Source organism: Danio rerio, chromosome 11 (assembly GCF_052040795.2).
Source record: "Danio rerio strain M-AB ecotype USA chromosome 11, GRCz13ab, whole genome shotgun sequence".
Lineage (NCBI taxonomy): Eukaryota > Metazoa > Chordata > Actinopteri > Cypriniformes > Danionidae > Danio > Danio rerio.
In genome coordinates this window covers 23,420,001-23,444,382 of record NC_141031.1, presented here as the reverse complement: position 1 = coordinate 23,444,382, position 24,382 = coordinate 23,420,001, and the positions used below count along the sequence as shown (strand labels likewise).

The 24,382-nt window shown below is 36.1% G+C and overlaps 1 protein-coding gene, 1 long non-coding RNA gene and 1 other non-coding gene across 4 annotated transcripts in view; 1 reads left to right on the top strand and 2 right to left on the bottom strand.

Moving 5' to 3' along the window:
* taf4a (TAF4A RNA polymerase II, TATA box binding protein (TBP)-associated factor) overlaps positions 1–17,037 on the top strand; it is a 33,395-nt gene extending 16,358 nt beyond the window's left edge. For both annotated transcript variants that reach the window (XM_087273587.2, XM_087273586.2), the window contains exons 6-15: positions 106–195; positions 1,218–1,397; positions 3,072–3,216; positions 3,304–3,412; positions 6,810–6,979; positions 7,059–7,189; positions 7,390–7,515; positions 14,173–14,229; positions 14,328–14,447; positions 16,423–17,037. In XM_087273587.2, coding sequence (XP_087129713.1) covers positions 106–195; positions 1,218–1,397; positions 3,072–3,216; positions 3,304–3,412; positions 6,810–6,979; positions 7,059–7,189; positions 7,390–7,515; positions 14,173–14,229; positions 14,328–14,447; positions 16,423–16,590 — 1,296 coding nt within the window. In that variant the 3' untranslated portion in view covers positions 16,591–17,037. The remainder of the gene's footprint in view (positions 1–105; positions 196–1,217; positions 1,398–3,071; positions 3,217–3,303; positions 3,413–6,809; positions 6,980–7,058; positions 7,190–7,389; positions 7,516–14,172; positions 14,230–14,327; positions 14,448–16,422) is intronic.
* Positions 1–24,382, bottom strand: part of LOC147841777 (uncharacterized) — a 384,887-nt gene that overhangs the window by 315,151 nt on the left and 45,354 nt on the right. The gene's annotated exons all lie outside the window — the stretch shown is intronic.
* LOC147834808 (uncharacterized) overlaps positions 17,464–24,382 on the bottom strand; it is a 37,974-nt gene continuing 31,055 nt past the window's right edge. Inside the window, exon 5 of the transcript XR_015502588.1 lies at positions 17,464–17,596. This is a non-coding gene — a transcript (uncharacterized LOC147834808). The remainder of the gene's footprint in view (positions 17,597–24,382) is intronic.

Below are 24,382 nucleotides of genomic sequence, written 5' to 3'. Positions count from 1 at the left end.
AGTCCTAAATGTTTTCTCTTTAGGTTAAAACAAACAGTTTTTTTTTCTTGTATTTTGACCCCAGTGTTTTGAACTTATTTTTCATTTGTGTTTTTTTCTTCTCAGGAAGGGAAGATTGAAGCAGAGGAGTTCACCAGCAGGCTCTACAAAGAGCTCAACTCCTCTCCTCAGCCTTATCTAGTGCCTTTCCTTAAGGTACAGATATTACAGTTCTTAAATCTTCAAGGACACACAATTCAATCCATTTATGCACATAGTTGTATTACAGGTGCATGACCCAGGTACTTAAAGTGTGATTAACTCTTATTAAATGAATAATTAACCTAAGTGTCCAGTAATTGTAGAAAATCATTTAGGAGCAAACCAGGATTAATTTCACACACACAGAGCATATTGATCATGATTGAGCAGCTCTTAATCCACTTATATAATATTTATATAACATAAGTGGGTAATATTTATATTATTTTTATTATTTTCTTAGTTTATAAGTTTCTTGTTTAGTTCTGATGACTGTAGCTGATTAAATGATTTTTGTTTTTATTTGCATTTTTGTACCTGAAATGATTTATTACCAACTAAAAGTAGGTTAACAGGAGTGTTTTGTTGCTAGGGGTTTTATAGACTTTAATAAAACCAGAATTGTTATACAATTGTTGATCAGAAAGTGTGAGCTGCATACAGATACATCTTAAGAGTTTAAAATCTTTCCCCATCCTATAAGAATGTAGATGGTTTGACCCAATAATTTCTAAATATTTTGAAAGCAAAAAATCCAAATACAGGGTTTTGTTTTTCTTACTGTATATTTATAGTAAATGATAATGAAGTAATAGCACATTGAAATGATGTGTGCAGTTTTACCGGAGATGGCACAATTGGAAAAGTGATAATTGATTTTTACAGTATAACAAATAAGACGTTAATATTGAGAGAGTTAAGACACAATATATTTAGATTATTACCTGTTTTATTAATGAAAATGATTTCTAACAAAGCCTGAGTAGAACATTTGTTTATCTCAGAGGATCACTTCAGTGTTTGAGTCAATCATTCATTAAAAAGAACGGTGCTTTCTGCCACTTTGGCAGTTTCATGCCTATATTTATTTATTCAGAATATTATTTAATTGTTGTTATCAGAATCTTATTGAGATTTTTTTTGTCAATGTCACACAGCCTTATTTGTTGCCCATAATGATTGTTCTCTTTCCACAGAGGAGTCTTCCAGCTCTGCGACAGCTCACTCCAGACTCTACGGCCTTCATCCAGCAGAGCCAGGCCCTCCACTCACCCACTGTGGTGTTGACCAGTCCCAACACTGCTGGAGGCACCACCGCAGCCCCTCGTACACTCACCCAGCCAGCCCTCAGCAACTCCAGTCAGACTGCCTCTCTGGTAAACACTCTTCCACATGCATCATTTACTGCAGGCACAATGACACCGCTGGTTTGCACTGAGAATTTTGTTTTTACAATTGATGTTGATGATATTTGATGTTGAAACAAACCTACATGAATACAAACCTTGTCACTTTTTGAAATCTCTGATTTAGTTATTAGACACACTCATTAATTCTGATTGGCTGGATTGGGATTGGGAGCAACAGTGTGGTCAGAATGGTTTTTCAAATATTGCTGAGTGCAGCTTTAATGCTAACAGTACATTACTGCTAAAGCTAAAGTGTTTAGTCTTACTCTTCGCTGATTTTATTTGTGCATAGTTTCATGCTGAAAGTCGCTCTGTGCTGTCAGTTAATACTAAAGAATACAGTGTATGCATTTTATTGGTGTGCAATATTGATGATTGACAACAGGGTATAAAACTGTGAGTTTTTTTTGTACATAAGACGACTTTTAAGTGCTGGATCTTTTTAATGAACCATTCAAAAGATTTCGCTGAATAGATTTTATTTGTCTATGGTTTGTGTGTTTATGGACCATAGAACCTATAAAAATGACCAGTATTCAAGAAAGTATAATCTGAAACACTTTTTGTATAATGATGGTTTGTTCTGTACACTATCGAAAAAAAAATAGCTTAAAGGGGCTAATAATTTTGTCCCAAAAATGTTTTTTAAGAAATTAAAAACTGCTTTTATTCTAGCCGAAATAAAACAAATAAGACTTTTTCCTGCACGAAAATATAACTGTATAACTGTCATAATAAACAAAAATGTAGTTAAAATCACATAGTTTTTTTGTTTGTCGTATACAATTCCTATGGTTGACCATTTATGTGATGTGGGTAAAAGATGTGTTTCAATCCCCAAGTACAGTTTATTTTAAACCTGTGGAAAGCTGTGTGTGTGTGTGTGTGTGTGTGTGTGTGTGTGTGTGTGTGTGTGTGTGTGTGTGTGTGTGTGTGTGTGTGTGTGTGTGTGTGTGTGTGTGTGTGTGTGTGTGTGTGTGTGTGTGTGTGTGTGTGTGTGTGTGTGTGTGTGTGTGTGTGTGTGTGTGTGTGTGTGATAAAATAATAATAAATATTTAAGATAAATTCTAACATTTAATTAATGGCTCGACATTTAGAATAAATATTGTTTATATTAAAAGCTATATGAATTTCAATTTATTTTATACTTAAATTGTTTGTAATTTTTTTTGTTTTAATTATTTCATTTGAAATTGTGTGCCAGCACATTTGGTTTTATGTATTGCTCATTCATATTATTTCTACATGAAAATGTATACACCTATGTAACACAATTATACTCAATAATACAATTTAATCTCGCACATCTATTTATTCAGAAATATGAAAACTTAATTGTTTATTTGACAATTTATAAATAAAGATGCTCTTTCTAAGTACATGAAAATGCAAAAACAAAAAACTACATTTTTCATGAAAAAAGTGTATTAGTAAAATAGTTTAAATTTATATTAATCTATAATTATTGTTGTTGTTTGCATATATTAATGAATATTTAAAAGCTAACATGCACAATCAATTCATGTAATGGAATGCAAGATAGATTATGCAGTGTTGGCTCAAAAAGGAAAGTCATTTACAATAGCGATCTGAAAACATTCGTACTGCTTTTACAAAAGTGCATTCATTGTCACGTTTCAGGTGTTGCAGTCTCCGCAACAGGGGGCAATAGTGAAGCCCCCTCAGGTCACCCTAACCACCACCCCGATGGTCACGCTCAGGGGTCAACCTCACAGCCACATAGTGGTGGGTCAGCCTCAGTTACAGCTCAAACAGATCCAGACAGGTGAGAGTGTTGATTAGTGCATCACATCTATCATTGCCTTATAACATAGTTCATAATCTAACACACACACACCTCTCTGTCTCCTAGTGCCACTGAAGCAGGGTGTGATGGCCAGCACTAAACTGGTTCATAGCTCTGTCAATTTAGTGGCTGCTCAAAAGAATAAAGCCAAGGATGGAGCTGGAGGAACTTTCAGGTTTGTTTATTTTGAAGAAAAAAAATATAAATACAGTGAATCTTCCACACGCACCATACACATTTCAAATAGCAGGGAGGCTGAACAACACTGTCCGAAGCATTTGCCATAGATGCGCAATCCATTGGTATATCACTTTACAGGAAATAAAGAATTGCAGTAAAGTTTATCTATAGGCAATATAATTATTATAATTCGGATAATTAGACAAATAATTGAACAATAGTGGTTTATTCTGTAGCCAAATGAACAAATAAAACTTTCTTAAGGGGCTCATATTATTGACTATTTAAAATTTATATATACTAAAATTTTAAAACCACTTTTTGTAGAACAATTTTTGTAATGACTTTTTCCAAAAGAAAAAAATATATAGGAAAGATTGTGAAAATTTGCTTGCTCTGTTAAACATCACTTGGAATTTTTTTTTAAGTATTTAAGAGCGAGTTCACCCAAAAATGAAAACTCTGTCATCAGTTACTCGCCTTCTTTTTTTGTTTCAAACCTTTTTTGACATGTTTTAAACCCTAATACATTTTTTACTGCTGTTAAACACAAAAGAAGATATTTTGAAGAAAGCTGAAAACCTGTGACTATTGACTTCAGTAGTAGAAAAAAACAAATACTATTGAAGTCAGTGGTAACAGTTTTTGAGCTTTCTTCAAAATACTTTTGTGTTCAGCAGAAGAAATGCAAAAAGGTAAATAATGACAGATTATGTCATTTTTGGTTAAAATTTCACAGTAGGGCTGCACAATATATCGTTTAGCATCGACATATCGCAACGTGAACATTCGCAATAGTCACATCGTGAGTATACGCAATGTTGAGTCTGGATTATGATTGAGCATTTCCAAGTGTTTATTGAGGCCTGAGACTGTGTGAGTGTTTTAAAAGCATGTAGGTCTAAGAAATTGTACTGTTTTAACTTTGAAAAAATTATAACAATAAACTATTGAATTGTTTATAAAACAAATACTATGCTTTCCCTGTAAGAAAACATTGAAAATAATTGGAAATCCGGCGACCACAATAATCAAACACTTGGGAACAACTGTGGTCAAAACCACAGTGACTGTGTTCTCTGGACTCCTCTCAAGCGGTGGACTTCTTCATTCCAATTGCTTGTCGCTGAACCGCATCATAGCTCATTACCATGAAGTTGACTTGATTTCAACTCTATTCGACGCCCACACTGGCGAAGATCCGGCGCACTGCTTGTTGCCTATCGCTGCCAGCTCTCATTGAAAACGAATGACTTCCGGCTACTTTGACGCTCTTGCCACTTTCGGTGTGAAGATACAGTAAAACGTTTTTAAGAGATTAAATGCAGCACTCTTCATTTATTCACTTACAGTAGGTAAGGCGAGATCTTCACTTACTCAGAAAAAATGTGCTTTATACATTAGCATGAAGCATCAGAATCGGTAATGGCCGATCACCATGACAAAGTATTGGTACTCTGTATCGGCTGCAAAAATCCTAATCGGAGCATCCCTACCTGAATCCAGTTTGAGTTTTCAAAAAACAATAAAACATTGTTTATATAATTTTTACTTTTTAATTGAATTTATCCGTGCTTGTTTCTTATATGTTATGCATATGCACTCCCCTACAGAATTATCCCAGTCAATCTAAAATTATTAATTCTTTCCCAATAGTTTACCACATTTAGTGAAATTGTAATCATATCACAATATATATCGTAGAAAAAATATATATATTGCAAGGTTAGATTTGCCACAGCCATGCAGCCCAGAACCGTGTACTCTCTGAAGCTAAGCAGGGCTGAGCCTGGCTAGTACCTGTATGGGAGACCACATGGGAAATCTAGGTTGCTGTTGGAAGTGGTGTTAGAGAGGCCAGCAGGTGGTGCTGAACCTGCGGTCTGTGTGAGTCCTCATGTCCCAGTATAGTGAAGGGGACACTATACTGTCAGTGAGCGCCATCTTTCGATTGAGATGTTAAACCGAGGTCCTGACTTTCTGTGGTCATTAAAAAAGCCCATGGCACTACTCGTAAAGAGTAGGGGGTGTAATTCTGGTGTCCTGGCCAAATTCTCTCCATAAGCCCTTACCCATCATGGCCTCCCAATCATCCCCATCCACCAAATTGGCTCTATCACTGTCTCTCCACTCCATCTATAGCTGGTGTGTGGTGAGCACACTAGCGCTGTTTTCCTGTGGCTGCTGTCGCATCATCCAAATGGATGCTGCACACTAGTGGTGGAGTGGGGAGACCCCCTCTCATGACACACTTTGGGTGTATGGCCATACACGATGAATGCACTATGTAAATACACATTACTCACTTGATTTTTCCAACATCGTGTAGCCCTATTTTAAAGAGCTAATAATTTTGCCTTTAAAGGGTCATGACACCCCCCACTTTCGGTTCAGGTTTTCCTCAGAATTTTCTCAAAAGATGCATTGTAATGGTCGTGGAGCTCTGCGATCTAAGGGCAGGAGTGGGCGTGGCCAACAGAGCAGGGGAGAATGAGTGGAGCGAACAACTGTTGTGTTGTCAGTTAGCTCACAAAATGAGACAAACCGTGAGGAGATGCATAATTTTATAGTTTACATGCAAAGAAATAAACAGTAATTTAATGCCCTGCTACATTTATTATTCGTAATTTCAAATACAAGCAACTACAATTTCTATAATTATAAAGATAATCGTGTTTATATAAACACTATAAATGAGGACTTTTCCCTCAATTTCCAGGTCTGAATGCAGACTCAGTGCAGCAGGTCTCTTTCCCTGTCTTTTTAACCATTAGCCCTGTTGGTAATCTAGAGGATTTAGGCAAACACAACAGCACGGTGATGTGTCTAAATGTGAACAAACTCCTGATAAAAGACAACGTCCACCATTCTCCAATTCTCGTACTGCTCTCACGACAAAAATGCTTGGTCCACACAAAAGCTTTGCTAGCCCTGACAGGATCGCAGAGAAAAACATACAACAAACTCCGTGGATCATGGAAACAAACACATACGACCCGTGGCATGGGTCCGTGGACACGGTCTCTTCCATTAACGTAGGATCTCACAGCTTCGCACTGGCAGGTCTGCCTTGCCTTTGGAAAGCACATGCAGTCATGAATAATTAAGAAGTCGGAAAATCTCCGATTTTGATCACGCTCCAAAAATCATTTTAAATCCGGAAGCTGAAATTAGCTGACAAAAGCTCAAAATTATCCAGTTTTCCCCACAATTAAAGCTGACAGGTGTTAACATTGTCTTAACTGATGCTCAACACATGCAAATCTTTTAACATAACAAGGGTTTCGTGAAACTTTAACTGTTCAAAGCCCAATTCATTGATCTTAAATTGATACCAGAATTAAATCAAGCTTGAAAATCTAAATTTAATCATAAAATGTGTCAATGTACAGGGATGATGACGACATAAATGACGTGGCCTCAATGGCGGGCGTTAATCTTTCTGAGGAGAGCGCTCGAATCCTGGCCACAAACTCAGAGCTGGTCGGTGCAGTTACGCGGTCCTGCAAGGACGAAGCTTTCCTCTCTGCCAGTATGCTACAGCACAAGATACTAGAGATAGGTGAGACTTTTACATTCTGTTCGACCAAAATGTGTACTACTTTACCAGAGCTGATAGCTGTTGTCCTGTTTGTTGTCAGGCCAAAGGTTTGGAGTGACAGATCTGGGTCCCGAAGTGGTGAACATCGTCTCTCACGCCACTCAACAAAGACTGCAAAACCTACTAGAGAAAGTTTCATTGATCGCCCAGCAAAAAAACATGACTTACAAGGCAGGTTTGCCGACCCATCCGAGCCTTTAGTTAAGATTTGTACTTGCTTTCAGCATTATTTGTACTGATAACTTTCATAACACGTTTACGTTTCTTAACACTCTTGATATGTCAGTTTCATAATTCCAAAGGTCATTGTGGACTTTCTTCACTGTGTTTGTTTTGAGCCCGTGTGTAATGTCAATGATGGATGTGTGCAGGAGGATAGTCGGTACGAGCAGGTGGAGGATGTTCGCGCTCAGCTCAAGTTCTTTGAGCAACTCGACCAGTTGGAGAAACAAAAGAAAGAGGAACAGGAGAGAGAAATTTTAATGAAGGCAGCTAAGGTTAGTAAACCACCTCCGGCCATACTTGCACTCTCTTACACAGATCTAATACCACCATTGGCCAGAGGTTCTGATCATTGATTGAAGTTCAGTGCATGTTCTGTTTTCCAAACTCGCGTAAAAAAAAATTTTGTGGCAACAAAGTGTAAAACTGTAGGTTTTTATACTTTAAATGACTCTTAAGATCTGGTTCTTTTTGCCCAACCTGTCAAGAGGTGTATTACTGATTTGTATATTGATAATTTGAATAATTAGTTTTGGACATAATACTTCATTTCCCAATTCAAAGTCATTTTTGTTGCATCTGAAACATGACTTGTATAATGGAATTTATGTCAAGCAAGCAAAAAATATGAGGAAAGTACACAAATACTTGTATTTGTGTTGAATGACTGAAATATGATTATTTGTTACTGTGTGATGCACATTTAACACACACCTCTAGTTTTAGTTAAAATAGAAGTTACTCACTTTTCTATCAATGTGAATGAACTGCCAATTACTCATGTTTTTACATGTGTTTCTGCACATGTGGAGAGCAGAAGCAGTGTGCAGGCGTTTGTCTGTGCAACAGCCACCGATCTGCTACACGCTGCAGACGTATATAGACCATTTTGAGGGATGTAAACAAAAACAATGGTCCCAACTTATTTCCTGTTATACATTTTTAATTTCTATAGCTTCCAAAAATCCAAAAAGAGCCACATATTAGTAAGTAATGTTAAGATAGCGGTTTTAACATTAAGTTATGATTGAATTGCTTCTCGTTACAGTTCTGAAATAGTTTGATTAGCAGGAAATATTCATGGGCCAATGACATCACTACATTGAAATGGTTTATATATGCAGTGTGTACTGTATATACACACACACACACACACACACACTTTTTTAAAAACTTTTCAACTGCACCACGGCCTGTGACAACTTTCTCCCATGCTGTTTCCTGACCGCAAATCTTTATTTTACAAATTCTATAGATCATAAAGCACAGTATGCTTCTCAAGCTCTATGAATGCCATTAATGTCTTTAAAGGTGCACTCGGTCAGAAGACAGTCATGTTATTTTGTTTTTGATTGTCAGCATGCCTATATTGTCAGCAAGCCTATAGTTATAATATTTATACAATATAGTTATAATGATATTTATACATAATCAAACTAGTGTGCAACTTAAGCAAAACCTTATACTGTTTTAAATAGGGTTTTGTAGTTCAGGCCATAATAAATATTTATTGTAATTCACCTATACAGCATGTGTTTGGACTGTGGGGGAAACCAGAACCAGAGAGCAACTGAGCCACCCCAAAATTCATGTATATAAATTGATGAAAATGGACATATTTAGGATTATAAGAGTTTTTAAAAATAATAACAATAATAATAAATTATAATATAATATAATATTTAATATAATATTAAATATTATAATATTATAATATTTATATATATATATATATATATATATATATATATATATATATATATATATATATATATATATATATATATAGATGTGTGTGTGTGTGGTGTTGATGCATGTGAATCTTTTGCTGTGTGCACAACTGGAGGCTTTTTCCCACAGAGATAGACTTAATGTGGAATATCAGCCTCTCTTGTTTCGCTTCTCTTTTGTCCAGTTCCACATCTGGCAGTAGCAGCTCTGAGTGCTGCTTATTTAAACACTTTGCCTCTTCGTGAACTGAAGTATATGAATAATAATAAATACATTCAAATACTGATAGCTAGTGTCCATGTGGAACTCGACACAAAGTAAATGAACGATTTTCATTGCAAATTTTATATTTCACTCATACATTTATCATCAAGTAAGGCTAGGCGGTATGACTGAAATATTATCACTGCAACACTTCTGTTAGGGGAAAACATTCTCTATGACTTTTGCCTCAACTCTTAATTTACTTCTTATTAATGGTAATTAAATTGGCCAGAAGGGTTAATTTTAGGCAGATGATATGATTGATGGATAAGGCATATATTTGGTCACATACTAAAGTGCTATCATTGTCACAATTTTATTATTATTTACTTGGTAACACTTAAGATTATGTACCAATTCTCACTATTAAGTAGTGGCTTATTAGCTTCCTATTATTCAGATATTGACTGTTTATTCGTCTCATTCTACCTAGTTACTAAACCTAATCACTACCTTTATTTTAAATACATATTAGTTTTTCTCAGTCGCTTTGGTGCATTTCTCACAACACGATTTACATTTGCACAACAGTTCATGCATTTTTAAAACAATTAGTCTTTTATGCACACCATAGTAGCAGTTTCTCATTCCTTCCAACAAATTGCAAATGCTTTTGGACATGCATCAATTACTTTCATACAACTCTCTGCTGCTTTATAACATTATCATTTGCTTATGTCATGTCAGTCAAAATGAACTAAACTTGTGAATGCTGAATCGTCTTTCCATATAAAACTAATAGTCCTCATTTCAGTTCTTGAGTCATTTCATACACAAATGTTGAACTAGTTGTCAAAATTTTTCAAGCTAATTTTATTTAAAAAAAATGGAAAGCTTCCTGAAAATATCTTCTAAATTGTATATTGTAGGTTCAGTTTCAATATGCACTGCGATATTGTTTAAAGTTGTGCACAGCTCTACCCAAAGGAAGTTTATGTTTGTTGTAAATAAGGGGGTATTTATTCTTTTGCACAATGCTGTAAAAACATTATGCAGAGTATATGCACAGAGTAAAAATGTCTTGTACTCAGATACATCACTAAATGCTGTGATGTCTAATTTTACTGTAGTTTTCAAATGACAAGTACTAATGCAAATAGTACATAGTGCTGTCTCTAGCATTTTTAGGAAGTGTCACGAAAATCGGACTTTTTCGCATTGGAAAAAAATTGTAGAGAGTAAACTGCCATAATGAAAACATGGCAAAGCCATTTGACTATCTTGTTCATAAATAATGGTGTCAGGACTTTCATCTTTATGACACTAACATCAATACTTGCTTTTGAGGAATGAGCTCTCCATTTTGGGCAAGTGACACACTTTTGCAGGTTATCTACTGGGTTTTGCAGTTTGTACTAATTGTTTTGAGAAATGCATGAACTGTTGTGCAAATGTAAACAGTGTTGTGAGAAACGCACCAAAGCCACTGAGAAAAACTGTAATAAGCAGCAAATTATTAGTATGTTGACAGAAGTCATAATTAATTGTTTAATTAAAGCTAGAATGTACATCAAAGGCTGATCTTTTTTCTATATTATATTTTATTCATAACAGTTAACCATTAATGGTGAACATACTTTTGATATGTTTATTTACCTTGAAAAGAAATGGATATTTTGTTTGTACACAACTAAATGTCACATAATAAGCTATTAATTAAGAGCCTCAACAATTCATTTAAAACTAAATTGACACTTTGATAAGATGCTGCACAGCAGAACTGTAGAAATCAAAATGTTGCTGAAAAATATCTTGGTTGTATACTATTGCCTACAAAAATGTAATACTATGCATAATAATAACAGTAATAGTAATAATAAGCAGAGGAATGCAGGCCAGCAGTAAAAAACATCTTTATACATGTACACAACTAAGATGATTTAAATATAGGGTCCCACTTTATATTCGGTGGTCTTAACTACTATGTACATGCATCAAAAAATAAATACAATGTACTAAATGTGTTCATAATGTACTGCAAACCATCTATTGAGGTGGGATACGGGTCGGGTTAGGACCGGTTTGGTGGTATGGGCAGGTTAAAGGGCACCTATGATGAAAATCATCTTTTGTAATCTGTTTGGACAGAGTTGTGTGTATAGTGTATCCACAGTCACATTGGGGTGATATAAAGACATTTTTTTTTAAATGTCCTGACCTTAAAATAGGATCCAAATCCCTCCCTGGTGAACACACAGACTATATCTACAAGAAGGCAACATAGAGACTTTCTTTTAAGAAAATTAAATAGTTTTAATGTTAGTAAGGGTATTCTGAGGAAAGTTCATACCAGTCTGGTTGAAAATATTATCTCCTATAACATTTCTTGCTGGTACGGAAATCTTGGAGCTAGAAGCAAGTATAAACTTGCAAAGATTGTTAATATGGCTAGAAAGATCATAATTGACCCCGAGAAGCAGCTTGTGGAACTGTATACAAACCAGACCAGACAGAAAGCCTCACGTCCTCTTTATTATGAATTTGAAAAGCCTTCTTCTGGTAGACGATACAGAGTACCGCAAAAACAAATAGTTTTAAGAAATCTTTTATACCGTCTGCTATTACCATACTGAATAAATGACCAAGAAGTAGATTGTATGTCTAGGGTTGTGTGTTGGTAATCTGTGGTGGAGGAAGTTTTGTGTTTGTGCTCTGTGTTTTTGTATTTGTGATGTCTGGGAGGCCAAAAAATAAATTCCACAGGTGTGGACAATAAAGTTTTCTAATTCTAATATAATCATATCAACAAGACAGGGCGTGCGCAAAGCAACTGCGATTAAAAGATCTGTTCAGCTTGCTGTGATCATCAGTCATCAAATGTGATCAAGAAAAGGTTTTACAAGTTTAAAATGTTTTTGAAACAGAGCATGTTTGTTATGATTTACAGTAATTTTACGGCCTTTCTCACCACAGCTGCATGTCAGTACAAATTTAAAAGACGACGCTTCAAGAGTGTACGTGGAGACACAAAAGAGGCATCTTGAATCTAGAAAATGGGGTAAAATAGGTGCCCTTAAGGTGTAAGGGATGGTCAATAATGTAAATAAAGATGTAGTTACATGCAAGTATTTAGTCAATCATAAATAAAACATGTGGAAATCTGCTAAATGACTTCAGTCAGACAAGGGTTAGAGATAAGCAAGAGTAGTTTATTAAAAATAATCCTGGAGGATGACACCTGTTACGCACACGCACACACACAAAACACACACAGAGTGAGACCAGTTTTCTCAACAGACAGTTTTATACCTCTCAGTGCACGTACACTCAATTTGTGCCAAATTTCAAAAACGATACATAACTGGTGGAACAGAAAAGATCTTGCTGTGGATTTCTAACTCCTGACTAAGAGTGCTACAATGTATCAGGCTATGGCCTTGGCCAGTACCAAACTGCTACTCTCCACAAAACATGTAGTTTATCATGAGATTCATTAAAAATGCAAATCATAAAACAAAAATTGTAACAAATGATTAATTTCTGTGTAAGTACATAATAAATTAAAGCCACTTAATATAAAGTGGGACCAACTGTAGCCATAAATGTTTTTAAGAATCAGCGTTTTAGTTTTTCTCAGTCACTGTGGTCCATTTCTCAGATCAGAATTGAAATTCTCTAAACTTCCTGTTCAATCTTCACATCATTGTGTCACTTTTGCACAATGCTTTTGTACATCCATGCAAATGATTATGTGCAGTTCTCTGCTCTTTCCTACATTATCAATTGCTTATATATTTTGGTCAGCATGACATTATTTTGGTCTCTGTTGAATAGTCTCACCGCCACAACATTTAACATCTTGTTCAGGGCATAGGTCTTAACATGCGAAATGGCTGAACAAGTTGTCATAATATTTTGTCATGCTGCATTTTTTGTACATTTACATTAGACTTTTTTCCTGAATCTGTCTACAATTAGTAAATTTCTCTCAGGTGAGTCTTGTCTTCTAATGAAGGTGCATCTCAAAGGAGATTCCCATGTTCACATTTCTACTTTAGTTTAATTTTTTTCTTTGTGCTATGCAGTGCTGTCTTTTCCTTTCTGTATCACAGTGACACGATGTAAACAAATCACAGTACAAACAGCAAAATAAATAAATAAATAAATAAACAAATAACGAATAAAAATATAATTATGGATATATGAGTTATATTGAAAACATGACTAATAAGTAATGTGACTGTCTTATCCGTACACAAGGACTTTTCATTAGAAATTTTCTGAAATATTCTGGCACTGACACATTCATTGACCCAGAAATTTAGTTTGAGAGTGTTTTGCTATTTGTAAGCATTGTTTTGAGAAAGTAACTTACTCTTTTGAAAATTTCAATTCTGATCTGAGAAATATAGCAGAGCAACTGGGAAAAAAACTGTAAAAACATTTTATGTGACTCTTAAGAAAGGAATAAATGACATATAATTGTAATTGAATAAATTATTTAATATATTAATAATTATACTTTTTAAAATTATTAATTTATCACAGTTACAAATATAAAAAAGTGAAAGATGATTCTAATATTTACATATTTTTGGTCAAATAAACGCAGCCTTGTGAGCAAAGGAGACTTTGTTATAAAATCCATTTGCAAGTGTGAAAAGAGCATTATTCAGGTGACGCTTGTTTGTTTGTGTGTGTGCGTTTTTGGTTAAGCGCGTAAAGAGCACTTGCATAAATTGTCCGATGTCTAAATATGCACTTATCTTTCATTTCCGAAATTGCAGTACAGCATAATTACTCATTCTTTTGTCTCTCTCCTTAAGCAGGAACTGCACGCATTACAGCATTACCCACGGCAAAAAGGCTGAGATTAATCATGATTAAATATTTAAATCAATTGACAGCCTCAATTTTTACATTTTCATCTGATCCCAGCAAATGTCTGAGTGTGTTTGGACTGTTGATCGTCTCTAATTGCTATTTATATTTCGCAGTCACGCTCGCGACAAGAGGACCCCGAGCAGCTGCGGCTCAAACAGAAGGCCAAAGAGGTGAAATGACACACTTCACATGTTTATCTAGTCAGAGGACCATTGTGTTTGATTATGGGTCAGAGCTGATGCGAGTGTGTTTGTGTGTGTGGCTACAGATGCAGCAACAAGAACTGGCTCAGATTCGACAGAGAGACGCCAACTTGACGGCGTTGGCGGCCATCGGACCCAGAAAGAAAAGAAAACCAGATTCTCCTTCGCTCGGGATCGACACAGAGGTACTGAATGGCGGTCTGCTGCCCTTCTGTGGCCCCTTTTAATATTTAGCACCTGTTGGGCAGGTATGAGATGTCAGGTTGAGCTTCAGGGGTCTCAGATTTTCACAAACAGGCAGATAGGATGGAGTAAAAGCATGGTAATGCATAGACATTTTCAGATGATTTATTTTTGACATAGTTGTACATGTACACTCATCTGCCATTTTATTAGGTACACCTGTCCAGCTGCTCATTAACGCTAATTTCTAATCAGCCAATTACATGGCAGCAACTCAATGCATTCAGGCATGTAGACATGGTCAAGACGATCTGCTGCAGTTGCCAGACAGGCTGGTCTGAGTATTTCAGAAACTGCTGATCTACTGGGATTTTGATGGACAACCATCTCTAGGGATTACAGAGAATAGTCAGAAAAAGACAAATATATCCAGAAAGCGGCAGTTCTGTGGGCAAATATGCCTTGTTGAGTTCAGAGGAGAATGGCCTGACTTGTTGGAGCAGATAGAAAGGCAACAGTAACTCAAATAACCACTTGTTACAACCGAGGTACGTAGAGGAGCATCTCTGAACGCACAACTCGTCAAACTTTGAGGCAGATGGGCTACAGCACCAGAAGACCACATCGGGTGCCACTCCTGTCAGCCAAGAACAGGAAACTGAGGCTACATTTTGCACAAGCTCACTAAAATTGGACAATAGAAGATTGGAAAAATGTTGCCTGGTTTAATGAGTCTTGATTTCTGCTGTCACATTTGGATGGTAGAGCAGAATATGGCATCAACAGCATGAAAGCATGGATCCATCCTGCCTTAAATCAATGTTTCAGGCTGCTGGTGTTGGTGTGGGAGATATTTTCTTGGCCCATTAGCACCAATTGAGCATTTTGTCAATGTCAAAGTCTACCTGAGAGTATTGTAGCTGACCATGTTCATCCCTTTATGATCACAGTGTACCCATCTTCTGATGGCTACTTCCAACAGGATAAAGCATCATTATGTCAAATCGCAAATCATCTCAGACTGGTTCCTTGAACATGAGAATGAGTTCACTGTACTTAAATGGCCTTCACAGTCACCAGGACTCAATCCAATAAAGCACCATTGAGATGTGGTGGAATGGGAAATTTGCATCATGGATGTGCAGCCGACAAATCTGCTGTAACTGTGTGATGCTATCATGTCAAAATGGCCCAAAATCTCTGAGGAATATTTCCAGTACCTTGTTGAATCTATGCCATGTAGGATTAAGGCAGTTCTGAAGGCAAAAGGAGGTCCGACCCAGTACTAGGAAGGTGTACCTAATAAAGTGGCCGGTGAGTGTATAGTATATCATATACCATATTCTACTGAATTACATAATTAAATATAGTTAATTCAATTTTTTTTCAAAAGTAAGATCGTAGTTATATTAGCTCATTTATGTAATAAATTACTATTATAGTTGTATTCATTTATTTATAAAAATCTATAAAAATATTTATATTTCATAGCAGTTTATTAGTCTTTATTTATACTAACTTTGTACTATTAACATTTTTCAGAGAAAATGAATTAGTTTTAAATAAAAAGAAATTCTGCTTTATGCTCTTTATTTTCATGATAAATATATTTTTATACTATGGTTACTTTTTCAGAGAAAGAATCTGCATTTAGTATTTTATATATTTATCAAATTTTATTCATAGTATTTAAAGAAATGCTGTAAAAAATATTTAAAAATTAAAAACTGAAAGTACTATTTTTATTTTAGATTATATTTAGTATTATTTTAATAGCATGTTATAATACTATTATGATCATATTAGATTTATTTTGTCTATATTGGAAAAAGCACAATTTTATGAATATGACAAATATTTCTATATAACTTTTTCATTTCGTATTTGGATTTATATTTTATTCATAGAAATCATTTCCCAACCTGAGTATTCAAATGTTGATCGAGTTTGTGAAAGTTTGTGTGTGTGTTTTGGCAGGGCTCAGGTTTGTGCGCGAGTGCATCCGGGGGCTTAAATGCAGGAGCGTCGAGGCAGTTCACTCGCCAGCGCATCACGCGTGTAAACCTCAGGGATCTGCTCTTCTGTCTAGAGAATGAGAAAAGCACCAGCCACTCACAACTGCTCTATCGAGCCCTTCTCAAATAGCAGACACACCAGTCTTTCCCTCATTTCACTCTTTTTTTTATTTTTTTTTACACTTATTCTCTTTGTCATTCCCATCACCTCTTCCTTTACCGCTCTTTTCTTGTCACAGTCTCACATACAGTGATACTTTTCCTTTCTCAAGCTGACTCGTGCTCTTCTGTTTTACTTTCTAATTGTTTTCTTTTACAACTTTTACTTTTGCCTTGTTTTTTTTTAGCTTTTCTGACCCTTTTTGGATTTTACTCTTCAGAAATTGTGTTAAAAGAAAATTGCAATTATATATCATGTTTTTCATAGAAAGTGGCTTTGTAATGTGCAGATTACCTATGTAAAAAACAAACAAAACACAAAAAACAAAAAATTCACAGTGGAACTACCCATTCATTTTATATTTGTGTTTTTATAAAGATGTTTTAAGAAATAAAAGTGGACAAAGTTTCTATAAAACTTCGCTGGTGTGGCTTCTTTATATAACAAGCTTGCTTTGAGGTGAAATATTTGCTAATGATACAAACAGATGTCTCTCAAGGCATTTTAAATGTTCATTGATGTTCCCTTTCTCACCATAGTGTTTTTTTTTATTAGACATATTTCTAGACTTTGTTTAACGATTTTTGCCTTACCTCGAAGTTTACTACCTCACCTCAAAAAACGCGCTGAGAATCAGTTCAGACGAATGATTTAAAGAACCGTTTCAAAAGAACCGTTTATTGTTGAACTACGTTGCTGTTCTTTTGTTGTCCACTAGATGGCACTGTAGACCTGTGTTCTTTGGGATTGCCTCATGGTTGATTTAGGCCTTCAAATGGTGCCAGGATAAAATGCTTGCTTGTTGCTTAAAATGAAAAAAAGAAGAAAAAAAGATCACACAAATTAAAATTTAGACATTTTTTGTTGCTCTTTTACATTTAAGGAGACATCTTCGCACTTAATATGGCTTCATCAAGTTATCCTCCTGGTTGTTCAGCTGGTTTTGAGCTGTTTGATGCACTTGTGCTTTTCTATCCTGTCAAATTGAGAAGAAGAGACCAGATTAAACTCTTCAGTGTTGAACTTAGACTCTCAAACTCAGCCAGATACAGTCTCAGTCATCCCTCCTGGATATATCAGGTTTAAGAGTTAAACTCATGACAGTTGGCAAGGCAAGATGGCATTGGTTGAGTTAATGCTTTAAGCTACAAGCAGCTCATTCTGTCACCTAGCAGCTCCCAAAGAGAACGACAAGCAAAGAATCAAAAGTTCACTCAAAAGGTCAAAAAGTCTGGTGCCTAACATGAACGCTTAAAAAAAAAAAAAAAAAAAAAAAAGACAAAATAATGGTTCTTTACTGCTGTTGATGGTTCCAAGAACCTTTAAGAACAATAATGGAAAGGTTTTAGTTAGATTTTATTTGGCATTGTTGGTTCTTTAAAGACATTTTAACATCAATGGAACCATCATTCCACAAAAGATTCATACAAAAATAAGAATTCTGACATCATCTACTTACCCTTGTTAAAAAAATTACATGAGTTAAAAAAAAAAAAAGAATACATTTTAAAAAGTGCTGGTTGCTGAAACCTGACTTCTGACTGACTTTAAATAGAGACTAAAGAACACACAAGACATGTCACTCGTATTTTTTGAATGGGGACAAATGTAATGTTCAATATGGTGAATGAAGCCCCGCCTACAAGTACAGGAGCCAATCATCGATCGCTGTAGACTGATGTTTCTCCAAGGCAAAAGCTTGGACCAGTCGTGTGCTTTTATGACAGTTTGGAGGTCAACAAACGCACTGGAATCTCAGCGAATACTTGCTTCACAGCCATAAGAAATATATCCACGTAAAGATTGAAATCTCTACTTTTAAATGAACAAACTACACTTGAAAACAAACGTTTTTTTTTTGGTTTTGTAATCTATATGAAATGAATGCAAGTTTTTTTAGTTCTACTGAGACCCTCATTTTTAATAAGGTGCCATACAAGAACCTAGGACTGAGCGATATCACAAAAAAAAACTATAATAAAAATTATATATATATATTATATATATATATATATATAAAAAAAAAATATATATATATATATATATATATATATATATTATATATATTATATATATATATATAATATATATATATATATATATATATATATATATATATATATATATATATATATATATATATATATACACACATATATACATATACATACCACAATATCATGTTTCATATAATTTGATATCGATAATTATTAAGTATTTTTTAACAATACATTCAGGAATATTAGGATTTAGAAATTTAACCACTATTTTAATTTACCAACATTATTAAGGCAAATATTTTTTAAAAGTAAAAACTAAAATATTTAAACAAAATATCTGATCTCTTTATAATTAAATAAACATAAGTGTTAAAGTTAAACTTAATAAATAAAATGTTACAACGTGTGTGCAATGGTAAAAACAGATCAACATCTGTAATGTGTGAATAATATTGATCCAGTACACCTCAAACTCTGAACACAAAACAAATAATGATAATCAAATCTGAGATTTCAATTAAAGAAACCAGCCATTATTATTCAAATACATACTGCAACATTACAACTTGTGAACTTGAATGACTACATTATCTCCTCTGCTAAAAACTCTTTTAGATGGAGAGTTAGTGGCTGGGATGCAAAAGAAAAGAAACCAAAAAGCCACTCTGGCGACATCCTTACATCCTTTTTTTTTAAATTTACAATCTGCTCACTGCTGCTATACGGCACATGCTTTCAGGAGTTGTTATTCTGAACTGAAGTGACCAGCGCGAGCACATGGATTCCTTCACCATTTTTCATAGAAAATGTCTCTCGTAACCAGGCAACCTAGAACTATGTCTCGCGTCTCTCGTAACCAGCCGACCATCGGCTATTTTGCAAAATTATTTTTTGAAAATCATTGGAAAAAGCACCACTTTCATGCAAGTCATGTGTATCTATTGGAAATGACAAACTTACACCCTAAGCTTATTGGCATTGCTTCCAAGGTGCGCACTCACCAGCCACACTTGAATACAACTATAGTGCTTCATACCGAAACTACATACCAAATTTTAATTTTTTATTTTTTAATAGATATTGACAATGATGTTCTGTCAATAAATGGATACCAATTTTATCACCCTGCCCTACAAGAACCAATTTTGTCTTTCAGTCAACAAAAAGAACCATTTATTACTCAGAGTGAAGAACATTTTAATGACTTAAACTGCCCATTTCTGCATTATTTGAATGGAAAGGCTCTATGGATGTGAAAAGTTCATCTTGGAACCACCGATATCAATATGGAACTTTTTTTTTTTTTTAACTGTGTGTATCCTGGAGATGTAGTAGCTCATGACACGCACAAAAAATGGACACTGACTAATGATGTGGGTCTATTCCACACTGCAGGATCACTCTGCCATGTCAGACTCCCTGTTTTGCCCTTTGTGTGCGGCCGCAATCCAGTGTTTTCCATGGTAATTCCCTTCTTTGCTGCAAAGGGCCACTGTTCCTCTAGAGCTAAGTCCACATAAGCTCCCTCTCAAGAGGAAGAAAGAGAGATGGCAGAGGCTGACTGGTTGCCTAGCTACATCTCACCGAATGTTCTGTGTAAACAGCGGCTGGCGGAGGAGAAATCACACAGGCTTTGGGTTTGATAGGGTGGAGCAGAGTCGACTATTATCCCCACGCTATTAGGAAGCCTAAATCTTACTGTTCCAAAGGGCTCCTGCTGCGACACTGCATCCGCCGTATGATCGCATGTGCTCCAGACCACTCGTGTCATACCCCAAAAAATGAAGTTGTCAGTTAATTGGAACACCATCGATTTCTCGCATTAAAGTCCAGCCTTGTGTTTCATACGAATCTTGTGGTGGTGTGATGTAAGATTGCTTGTGTCAGCAGCTTGCGTTGGAATCGCTGCTAGATGTGCTCAGAGCGATTATGTTCCATTCTCTTTGTGCATGTGTTCATTTTAGCTACGTCAACTTCAATTTACCAGACGCACCTCAACAGCTGCTCTCTCTCGGCCGCATTTGCTTTCACCTGTATTTGCTCAATTACAGAGGAAATGCTTCAATTGTTTTTGGAGAGGAGTGATGGGGTACATACGCTAATACTGCAGCTTTTGATACTGGACAAATATGTTTTTAAAAGTCCACGAGAATTAGAAGTTGAGGTACTTCCAACTGAAACGGAATATTAAGTAGGGGCCGGGGCTTTACCTTTGTTCATCATTCCCTCAAAGCAAACTAATGGTAAGAGGGGCTAAGAATATTAAGTGTGGTTAATAATATTAAGTGCATCAGATATCAGATACTTATGCACTATTCCATGTCATATTGTCTAGGTATTGTATTCACAAGTGCACTTTAATTACCTGGATGATGCACTTATTCAATCAAGAAAAAGAAGTGTGGAATGTTGAACACTTCACGCACTCAACGGTCGCTGCTTTGCTCATGTAGAGGAAGGGGCGGAGCTTTCTACACTGATCTTTCTACACTAACTTTATTTATTTTGGATTGTGAAGGCAAAATTCTCCTACAAGAGTGACTATAGTTCCTCCCGATGGTCAATGCGGTTATACTCATGGCAGGTATTATTTGGTAGTTTAGTTATTTATTTTACAAATTTGGGACCCATCAAATGTCATCAGGTAAAAGTTTTGAATTTCCGCTTAGTAAAAAAAACATTAGTGTTGCATTTGTGACGACACTACATACATATACAGTACTATGCTGTGGACTGTGTAAAGGCTGATTTATCCTTCTGCGTCTGGCATAGCCTTCGTGCGGTCGCATGCCCCTCCTCACACTGAAGTGCACCTCTCAAAAAATTTAACTTAACATTGCAACGGCGCATAGCGCAAGCTCTGTGATTGGTCAGCTTGGTAGCTGTGACAATTGTGGGCGGTGCTGAAAGCCACGGGCCAGATGGAGCGAGTGTTTACAAATGTTAAGTCCCACAAAGGAGTTCAACATGGAAACTTGTTTCGTGTATACCTTATGATTAAAGTTGTTGCGCGTCCGCCGATTCCCACCTCTGAATGAGCAAGTTTTAGCTACTTGTACAATAAGGTAGCATTCAGAAAAAAAAAACACCCATGAAGAAACTTGATACAGTGAAACATTACATAACCTACTGCCAGCTAGCATTTCGTAAGTGTTATTGCAGAGCAACAAAAACAGAATGCAGAAGTATAAATGCATGACTACAAGCAAGGCATGTGCCATGGGTTACGGAGATCACTCAATGCATAAGTATTAACCAGCCTTAAGTGCATAAGTGTGCCATTTGGGACGCAGCTATTGTGTCCAATGGAGTCAAAATGACGTTAAGTTGCTCCAAATAAATGGTCAGACTTGGATTGAATATTACCAAAACAAACATTTTGTTTTCAGTGGATTATTTTTCTCCATTGATTGTTCACCCAATAAATAAAAGTGTGCGCTAGTTTTAATTTACAGGGATTTTAGCAACATAGCATATTAAGTTGTAAATCACAGTCACTTTAAGATACACAATATTGTTTATTATTATTATTAATGTTATTATTATTATTATTATTATTATGTTTATTTAACGGTTATTATAAGCTACACTGTAAAAAAAATTATTTTATTTGTTATTATATTTCAGCTGGGGTGCTGTAAAAATGTGAAATAACAGCCGTTAACTTACAGAATTTTATTGTAAGATAAGAGAATTACAGAAAAATTACAGAAATTTACTGGAAATTTAAATTCCTGGAAATTTCTGCAATTTAATGTCCGTTTTTTAGCACTAAAAACAGGTTTTCTGAAAAGGTGTAAACTCCTTTATTAATCCGGGGTCGCCACAGCAGTATGACTAACTTATCCAGCTAGTTTTTATGCAGCGGATGCCCTTCCAGCCGCAACCCATCTCTGGGAAACATCCACACACACATTCACACACACACTCATACACTATGGACAATTTAGCCTACCCAGTTCACCTGTAACGCATTGGACTGTGGGGGAAACCGAAGCACCCAGAGGAAACCCACGCAAAAGCAGGGAGAACATGCAAACTCCACACAGAAACGCCAACTGAGCCGAGGTTCGAACCAGCGACCTTTTTGCTGTGAGGCAACAGCACTACCTACTGCGCCACTGCCTCACCTATATATATATAGCGCTGTCAAAATTAACGCGTTAACGCATGCGATTAATTTAAAATAATTGACATGTTAAAAAAAATGAACACAGTTTTTTTTTCCCTGTTGTGGCCACGGGGAGAACGGACAGTTTCCCGTTGGGTCGACGTACTTTATGGGCCGGACTGATCATCTTCTTATGATCTGATCGGCCCATAAAACACTTAGCAGGCTGTCATGTTTTTCTGCCTTATGTGATTGACGGTGCTGTGAGCTGTCCTGCTCTGAAAGTAAGATGTTTCTTTTCCGGACAGAGGGGCCGTGTGACATAATCTGCAGCCCATTGGTTCTTTTCTTTATTGACATTGGGCTGACCCAATCACAAACTTCCATGTTGGGCTCGGTGTAACGTAGGTGTGTATTTGTAAGAATAGTCGAGTCACACCTCCTTTTTACGCGCGGGTCCACAGGAGAAAGGCATTTGCCTTTCTGTCTGCGCTCTGCAGCATGCGGCGGAGCACAGATCAATATATTCCTGTCTATTCTATGTAGTTACCCATCTGTCCATATAAATATACTTTTTTAAAAACTTTAAATCTGCACCACGGCCCGCGGCAACTTCCTCATATGCTGTTTCCTTAACCTGCAAGTCTTTATTTTACAAATGATAAAGAATGTCTACTTCTCAAGCTCTATGAGGGGTGTCAGTCATGTATTTTAAGATGCACTCGGTCAGAAGACAAGCGCAGGAGATATCATGACATTGTGTTTTTGATCGTCAGCATGATGTAGGCTTATAGTGACAATAATATTTATGCAATATGGTTATAATGATATTTATACATGACCAAACTAGTGTGCAACTTAAGCACCTTTTTTTTACATTTAGTTTGGTGGTTCGGGCAGAAACAAATATTTGTTGCATTTTTCAATTGTTTAAGTTTATTTGATTGACAATGTAAGATCTTTTAGCTACGTCTGATGTTTCATTGTTGAGTTATACATTTATTTAAGGTTCTCTGACACATTGCTTTTATTATTTATCTTTATTTTATTAATCAACATTAACTGTGTGCAGGGGCGGACTGGCCATCTGGCAGACCCGGCACTTTCCCGGTGGGCCGACGTACTTTTTGGGCCGGGCTGATCATCGTCTTATGATCTGATCGGCCCATAAAAGGCTTAGCAGCCTATCGTTTTTTTTTTCTGCCTTATTAATTGACGCTGCTGTGATCTGTGACTCTCTGAAAATAGATGCTTTTTTTCCCCCAACAGACAGACCGGGCCAGCCCATGTGACACTCTGCAGCCCATTGGCTCTTTTCGGTATTGACATTGGGCTGGCCCAATCACAAACTCCTATTTTGGACTCCGTGTGAGCGTGCGTCGTCTGTGTGTATTTGTCAAAATAGTCGAGAGTCAGAGAAAAGAAACGCAAGGGAGGCGCAGAGAAATCACGGGAAATACACCAGCGTTTCATTTAGCGATTCTGAAAAGTTCTCTGTTCAGTCTAGTACACGGCTAAAAAAGCAAATCACGTGACCACACACTCTCTGCCCAGAGCTGCAGCCAGTAGTTCAGCGGGTGAGAATAAACCCCAGGTGAGAGTATAGTGCATGTCAGACAGTTCATCTGCTGGATATTCTCATCTCACTATA